An 8,367-nucleotide genomic window follows, 5' to 3' on the forward strand; every position below is an offset into this window, starting at 1 on the left:
GAGTCAAATAACAATAGGTGTGTGGGGGTGGGGGTATATTTTTTCATATTTTTTTTTTTCTTAAAATTTTCCATTTATCATTGATTTATATTATTTATTTGTATATTAAAGCAAAATACTGAAATGGCAGGAGATGATGTGTAAATTATTAGATAAAAGTATTGTGCAATACCAGGAAATTTTCAATTGCAGAGTATTGCACTACAGCACAGTATTGCACATGAGCATGACATCCACTTTTATCTTGTGTCAGAAACCTATATTATGTCAAAAGTTTGATCACAATTCAAAATTCAGACAGTATCGAGCTTGAATATTGTGTCCAAACTTGCACCAACTGTTCAGGCGTCGACAACTGCAGGCATATCAGGCTGTGCTTAGCTAAGCATTTTATTTTAAAATTGACAAAAAAAAGCAGTAGATTGTGATGGGGGCAGCCCCATTATTCCGACACCCCTTTAGTGTGACACCCAATAGTCTGTCACGGAATAATTGAACAATATTTTAAATAAATAGTCTTTATTTCAAGAGGATAACTCAATTACTTTAAATAATAATCTTTATTTGCCATATAAGTAACATTATACTTGTGACATAAACAAAAGTAACAACAACAATAAAATAACTGAGTTGAACACACACATATCTATATATATACAAGTAAACCTAACTAAGAGTCCCCTGTCCTCAGCTCTAAAGACTGTTTCATAAAGGAACCTGTTTTTTCACTTGGTCTATATTAGAAGGATTTCGTACGATTACTAGTTTTTGTGTATCAGATAGATTTGGAAACATAGGATTATCTATCGCCATGTCATTAAAAAGTTTTATACGTAAAACGTTATTAATTTGACAGTGGAGGAGAAAGTGATTTTCATCTTCTAAGGTTTTACAAGTTGGACATGTTCTATTGTCTCGAGGTATTTTAAGATATCTGCCCTTCTCAATGAGCAAATTATGGTCACTAATTCTAATTTTTGTAAATAAACGTCTAGTTTCAATGATCTTCCTGAGAGTCTAAAAACTACATATTCATAAATTACTTACAATATTATAATTTTGCTTATTGTCCAGTAGCAGTTATCACATGCATGTTAATGACAAGAACAATTTAACAATAGACAATCTAAGTTGTGCGTTTTCGGACTCGAATCTTATTTTACGCATTTCTTAGACCAGAATATTCAACTTGTGCATTATTCAGAACGGTAATTATTTTGCACATTTCGCGGACCAGAATAATAGCATATATGTGCATTGTTCACACCAGAAATCGGTATTGTGTATATATGGACCAGAATTTTCGTTGTGCATATGCGGTACACATGCATTCACAATTGACTTTTTTGTCCTGTTTCAATAAGATCAGAAACACACAAAAAATATGCATATTTTTTTAAAAGTCTCTTTTATAATAATTCACACGAGATTAAGCCTCTCTATATAAAAAAAAAGATGAGGTATGATAGTCGGTTTAGAGCTTGTTGTATATCTAAACAGTCACATGTACAACTACGTACGGTTGAAGATTGTAAACAACTCTTCTTTGATTTCGTATTTGAATGTTCCAAAATCAACCAAATTCGTACATGTGTACATATGTATTTACGTGAAGATTCAGTTTGTGTATTGATCTCAATTCTTTCCATAAAAAAGTTGCATAATTTTTGTTTCATTTTAAGTACCGATTAGTTGCTGTCGCATGAACAAAATGTTTCATTGAAAATTTGGTCACTTCTTAAATTTCAAAAATAAAAAAACGGGAATCAATATAATCAGATTTCCAACTAAATTACGTCACTATAATTTTGGCAACGTTGGCTATGGGCCAGATATTTTTGTGTAAACATTCGAAGGGAGAATCATGTTATGAAATTCAGGATTATTTTTGTGACGATCCTGTTTATAGATATAACAGGTAAGTTCAATAAATGACAAAATTGATCCAGTAACAAGAACATGAAACAATAGAGTTGTGGGGTTCGAGTCTCGTTGGAGACGAAGATAATTTTATAAGAAGAATCATGATCTCCGTTACACTATTATGTGGGGTTCATTTATCTAAGTACTAATTTTACAATAAATACGTCTTTAATGCAATAGTTTGCTTTTTATCCCCCATTCGTTCGTTCGTCCGTCCGTTCGTCCGTCCCACTTCAGGTTAAATATTTTGGTCGAGGTACGTTTTGATGAAGTTGACTTGAAACTTAGTATACATTTTCCCTATGATATGATCTTTTTTATTTTAATGCCAGATTAGAGATCCCCTCCCCCCATTTTTACGGTCCACTGAACACAAAAAATGATAGTGCGGATGGGGCATCCGTGTTCTAGGGACACATTCTTGTTTTCAGAAGTGTTTTATACCTCCATTTTCCGTACTTTTAATAAGCAATGAAAAAACATAGGGCTCTTCAAGGTTAGTTCGGCCATATTGAATAGGGGCAGATTTTCATACTGGAGGTAAAAATGGTGTGAAAAATACGGGAAAACATCATTAAAACAGCAGTTGCTTGGAAACACACATAGGATTTTCCATACTTACATACTATTTCCACCTCTTTCTAAAAAATCTGCCCCTATCTAATATGGCCGAACTAACCGTGAAGAGTCCTAATGCAGTCGTGTCATTTTTCTTTTCTTGTAGCGCAGTATTCTTTATATATAAAAGATGAAACCGTTTCAACAGAAAACAAGAGGGTTATCCAAAGTCATACGACCGACCAGTTATACATACAGAATACAACACCAATAATCTCCAGTGAACGCGATTCTGTTTTACAAAGACCCGAGACGTTGCCGAGTACAAACATTTCCAGGAAAAAACGTCGACGTCGGCGGTTCGATTATGAAGACTCACATGACTGGAATTACGATTTGGATGATTTAGATTACGACGAAAATAACGTGAGTAGTAATACTGCCTAATAGTGATTCTAGGCTGGTTCCCTCCGTGTAATACTAGTAGCTATTCAGCTTGCCACCGAACTACACATGTATTGAAAGTTTGTCAAAAAACAGCCGGGTAGTATGCTGAGGCATGCTTCTTGTCTTACATTGTGCTGTCGGTCTATTGGAATAGAGAAGTAATTCATAGAAATATAATATTGTTAAAGTGTTTCGTATGGTCTTGGTTATTTTCAAGATTTGTTACGTGTACAACAGGTGTCCTGGAAATCAAAAGGAAATGAAAAAAAAAAACGAAATCAAAATCAAAATCATGCCCAAAATCTGGCGTTAAGGTGGTACCCAACACTTTAACAAAATTAATTTTGCTCGTTTAATTTTCTTAGTCGTTGATTTAGATTCATTTATATACACATGCCACTTATGTCAAATTCAAAAGGGGAAATAATTCTCATATACTAGTCTCGGTATCTTTTCGGTTAAAATTAGCCGGCGCATCTTGAGGACTGAATGAGCAGTTTGAAGAAAAAGAAATTGTCGATTTATTGTACGTTTGAGGAGATAGGTACACAAGATAAACAGTGTTCGGGGAGAAAACTTTTACAACGACTTTTTCACTTTGATAGAGCCAAATTTTAAATTTTAAATCTGAGTTTTAACTGTTCGATACTTTTCTCCATTGGCTAGAGGTATAGGGGGAGGGTTGAGATCTCATAAACATGTTTAAACCCGCCACATTTTTGCGCCTGTCCCAAGTCAGGAGCCTCTGGCCTTTGTTAATCTTGTATCATTTTAATTTTAGTTTCTTGTGTACAATTTGGAAATTAGTATGGCGTTCATTATCACTGAACTAGTATATATTTGTTTAGGGGCCAGCTGAAGGACACCTCAGGGTGCGGGAATTTCTCGCTACATTGAAGACCTGTTGGTGACCTTCTGCTGTTGTTTTTTCTATGGTCGGGTTGTTGTCTCTTTGACACATTCCCCATCTCCATTCTCAATTTTACGATAACTTAAGCGAAATGTTGCAAAACAAAAATTACACACAAGAAACATATTTGGCGGATACATTTCTTTTTATATAAATCAGAACAGAAACAACGGGAAACGTTGAAAAACATAATAAATAAATTTAACACACACTTACACAGGAATAAAAAGAATAGGTGTTATACTTGTCTTGTAAGATTCCAATACTCCCCTATACTTCTAGACAATGTGGAATAAAATACAGTGGCGGATCCAGAGGGGGGGTTCCGGGGGTGCGCCCCCCCCCCCCCCTTTATTTTTGCCGATCAATGCATTTGTATCGGGACATATGTTTTGCACCCCCCCCCTTTTTGCCCTGGGTTAGCACCCCCCTTTCGAAAATTCCTGCATCCGCCCCTGAAAATATCACAGCTACAAGCACTCAGTTTTGATAAGCACCACAGTTATTTATAATTATTTACTTGTATATTTCATTTCAGAAAGAAGCAATGATATCTGTCATAACGAAGAACTGGAAGACACTGCTGTTCAAAGCTTTTGTTTGTTTGTGCTTTTTCTGCTTCATAGTTTGCTGTTGTTACGTGTGTTGTAAGAACATGTGCCGGACCATCTGTGCCTTCTGTGGTCTGTTCTTTTCTAACTGTTTCAACATATGTAGATTATGTGGATGTATTAAGGACGATCCAGGTACGTATTTCTTAAGTTATGTGGGCGTATCAGGGGACGAACCAGGTACGTATTTCTTAAGTTGTGTGGGCGTATCAGGGGACGAACCAGGTATGTATTTCTTAAGTTGTGTGGGCGTATCAGGGGACGAACCAGGTATGTATTTCTTAAGTTGTGTGGGCGTATCAGGGGACGAACCAGGTATGTATTTCTTAAGTTGTGTGGGCGTATCAGGGGACGAACCAGGTATGTATTTCTTAAGTTGTGTGGGCGTATCAGGGGACGAACCAGGTATGTATTTCTTAAGTTGTGTGGGCGTATCAGGGGGCGAACCAGGTATGTATTTCTTAAGTTGTGTGGACGTATCAGGGGACGACCCAGGTACGTATTTCTTAAATTGTGTGTGCGTATCGGGGGACGACCCAGGTACGTATTTCTTAAATTGTGTGGGCGTATCAGGGGACGACCCAGGTATACGTATTTCTTAAGTGAGGTGGATGTATAAATAACGACCTATGTACGTATTTCTTAAGATGTGTGGATGTATTTAGAACGTCCAAGGTACGTATTTCTTAAGATGTGTGGCGTGTCAGTAAAACCCATGTTCGTATTTCTTAAGTTGTGTGGTCGAAACTGAGGACGACCCAGGTACGTATTTCTTAAATTGTGTGGGCGTATCAGGGGACGACCCAGGTACGTATTTTTTAAGTGAGGTGGATGTATAAATAACGACCTATGTACGTATTTCTTAAGATGTGTGGATGTATCAAGAACGTCTCAGGTACGCATTTCTTAAGATGTGTGGCGTATCACAGTGGCGGATCCAGAAATTTTCATAAGTGGGGGCCCACTGACTGACCTAAGAGGGGGCCCACTCCAGTCACGCTTCAGTGATTCCCTATATAAGCAACCAAGTTTTTTCCCAATAAGGGGGGGGGGGGGCGGGCCCCCCTGGGACCCCCCTTAATCCGCCTCTGTATCAGTAAAACCCATGTACGTATTTCTTAAGTCAAGTTAAAGTGAACGTATCAGGGGACGACCCATGTACGTATTTCTTACGTTATGTGAACGTGTCAGGGACGATCCAGGTACGTATTGCTTAAGTTTTGTGGACGTATCAAGGACGACCCAGGTACAGATTTCATGAGTTAAGTGGAAGTATCGGGGATGGTCAGGGTATGGTTTTTCTAAGTTATGTGGACGTATCATGGACGATCTAATTTATTCTAGGTATTCCTTAGCTACCCATCTTAATATCTGCAGACTATAAATGGTAAACAATATGTGTAGATGTAGACGTTCTTAACAATATCTGTAGACGTTCTAAACAATATATGTAGACATTCTAAACAATATCTGTAGACGTTCTACACAATTATATGTATACAATCTAAACAATATACGTAGACGTTCTACACAATTATCTGTATACAATCTAAACAATATATGTAGACGTTCTAAACAAAATAAATATAATTATGTAGACGTTCCGAACAATACATGTAACTGTAGATGTTCCAAAATTACATGTAGACTAGGTGGCGCGTTTTAGCCTTTTCAATATCTTCAGACAATGCAGTACCACTTGTATCGATTGGCCATTTCAGAATCTAAAGCATCATGGGTAATTTCATTGTTCGTACCCCAAAGTGAAAATAACGTTACGTCATTGGTTAAATTTCCATTGTTTATGGCATTTTTAACCAATCAGGACGTTTTGGTGTTCACTTTTGAAAATAATACCCAGGATGCATTAGATTCTGAAACGGCGAATTAAATTGTAGTAAAATATTGATTTCAATGATATATAAGTCCGAGAATGTACATTGATATGAAACAAATCATGTTTGTTTTAGCTTACAACCAAATGAAGTTTATATGCAAAGCTATGGGAATGGAACTTGACTATAAGACCTACCAGAACATGAAGCAAAGTCTTGAAGAGACAATTATAGAACAGGGTTCTGATCCTAACAACCTAGCAAAGATTGCGGGCTAAATACTAACAAGAATAGTAATCCATGAAAGTTGCAGGGAATCCAGAGAAAAAGTATAGTTTGACGCAGATATCTAGATTCGATCCACGCGAAACACATGTACATTAGCAAATAAAATAAAAATAGAATGAAGCCAGCTATAGGAATGACAACGAGAAACTGCGAAAAACACGAGCTGTAGTGATCAATTTATTATTAGGAATAAATGCATTATGATGAGAGATTATGTTATGAGGTTTCCTGCAATTAAACTATTGCATTTCTGCCTACTGCAAAATTAGGAGAATAATGATTTTGTTTGGTAAAAACAAGTAAACAAATTTGTTAAATTATTCTTTGTGCATGATTCCACAATTGTTTAAAGAGGGAATAAGTGTACGTGTGCTCACTTTATAGAAATGTTATGTTTCTTTTTATTTTTTTTTATTGATGTATCGGTAACAGCATCTTTACAGCAGGACTATACTTTTAGCGTTGTAGTCGCCTTCACATATACTCACATACATGTATGCATATACATGTAAATTGGTGCATAAACTAACATTATCTAGCTATGGTTTTTGATTAAAACACCAACGACAGTCGTTAAAATTGGTTCAGTCATTTTAACTGAAACACAGATTAAAGATAACCAAAATGACCACGAGTTTTTTCAACCACCAAAAGTAAATCGTGAGATCTACCAAATTGTAAGAATTTATAGTTTCCATTTTATTTGTTCACAACGTTTAAAACACGCACCATATTGTAATCAGAAAACAGAACGGTAGGATCGATGTCAGAATTATGTGTCTGGACATGGAACCAGGGTGGTATGTTTTCCTGTGGACTGTGGAGCAGGATTTGCCTACCCTTTCCGGTATTTTGGAAGGTACCGTGTTGCTTAGTTGTGAGTTGTCTATGTAGTGTTCTGTCTATTGTTGATCTTGTTTGTTTTTGTCATGGCATTGTTTGTTTTAATTTATGAGTTCGAAAATTCATTTAGTATTGACTGCTGCATACTTCGTAAATATTGACTGATGTACCACTATTTTTGACATTTTCACTCTTTGAGTATGTTTGTTTTGTTCATGCATCGTTGACAATGTAATGGAATTTGATACGACTGTCATACAAGTGAGAGGTTTAGCTAGCTATAAAACCAGGTTCAATCCACCATTTTCAACATTAGAAAATGCCTGTACCGAGTCAGGAATATGACAGTTGTTATCCATTCGTTTGATGTGTTTGAACTTTTGATTTTTGCCTTTTGATTTTGGACTTTCCTTTTTGAATTTTCCTCGGAGTTCAGTAATTTTGTGTTTTTAATTTTTAGTATCTTTTGCCCCTCCTTCACAATTTCCCATTCTGTTTTGTATGAGATAGTTGTCATTGGACATAAACACCAAATTATCACAATCGTCGCCATCGTCACCATCATCGTCGTCGTCATCATTATTATCCTCATCGTGGTCATGGGTATTTATCTGACATGTACCCATACAGTTCGTTCATAGAGTAGCAGAATTAGGGACCTTTAAGACCTTTGAATTGACAAAAGTAAAAGGGGAAAAATCTACAGTGAAAAGGGGGATAAATTCTTTGAAGTACTGTAAATTTCGAACTTTTAGCTTGCATTCACTATTGCAATTGTTTAAAAATGGATAGAAATGCGAGACGAATTATTGCAATTTCAGGATGCATACATTTATTTCCCGTGCCTGATGGAGGTTTGTTCACTGACACGTGGAAAAGTCTCAACCAATACATATTGATTACACTACCAATATGTATAAACAAAGGTACAAAAATAATACTTGTTGTCGTT

General features: G+C 36.2%; 1 protein-coding gene across 1 annotated transcript; it reads left to right on the forward strand.

Moving 5' to 3' along the window:
* Positions 1–1,795: 1,795 nt before the first annotated feature.
* Positions 1,796–7,196, forward strand: LOC134719462 (uncharacterized). The gene is made up of 4 exons (XM_063582453.1): positions 1,796–1,918; positions 2,648–2,907; positions 4,377–4,584; positions 6,420–7,196. Exons 1-4 carry the CDS (start codon positions 1,870–1,872, stop codon positions 6,560–6,562), a joined length of 660 nt encoding a protein of 219 aa, XP_063438523.1. The 5' UTR covers positions 1,796–1,869; the 3' UTR covers positions 6,563–7,196.
* The last annotated feature ends 1,171 nt before the right edge of the window (positions 7,197–8,367 follow it).

Source organism: Mytilus trossulus, chromosome 5 (assembly GCF_036588685.1).
Source record: "Mytilus trossulus isolate FHL-02 chromosome 5, PNRI_Mtr1.1.1.hap1, whole genome shotgun sequence".
Classification (NCBI taxonomy): domain Eukaryota; kingdom Metazoa; phylum Mollusca; class Bivalvia; order Mytilida; family Mytilidae; genus Mytilus; species Mytilus trossulus.

Excerpts from the sequence above, each read along its gene's own strand:
- LOC134719462 (XM_063582453.1), top strand. The coding sequence starts at position 1,870 with ATGAAATTCAGGATTATTTTTGTGACGATCCTGTTTATAGATATAACA. Across the intron at positions 1,919-2,647 it reads CCTGTTTATAGATATAACAG|CGCAGTATTCTTTATATATA; the intron begins GTAAGTTCAATA and ends CTTTTCTTGTAG. Across the intron at positions 4,585-6,419 it reads ATGTATTAAGGACGATCCAG|CTTACAACCAAATGAAGTTT; the intron begins GTACGTATTTCT and ends TGTTTGTTTTAG.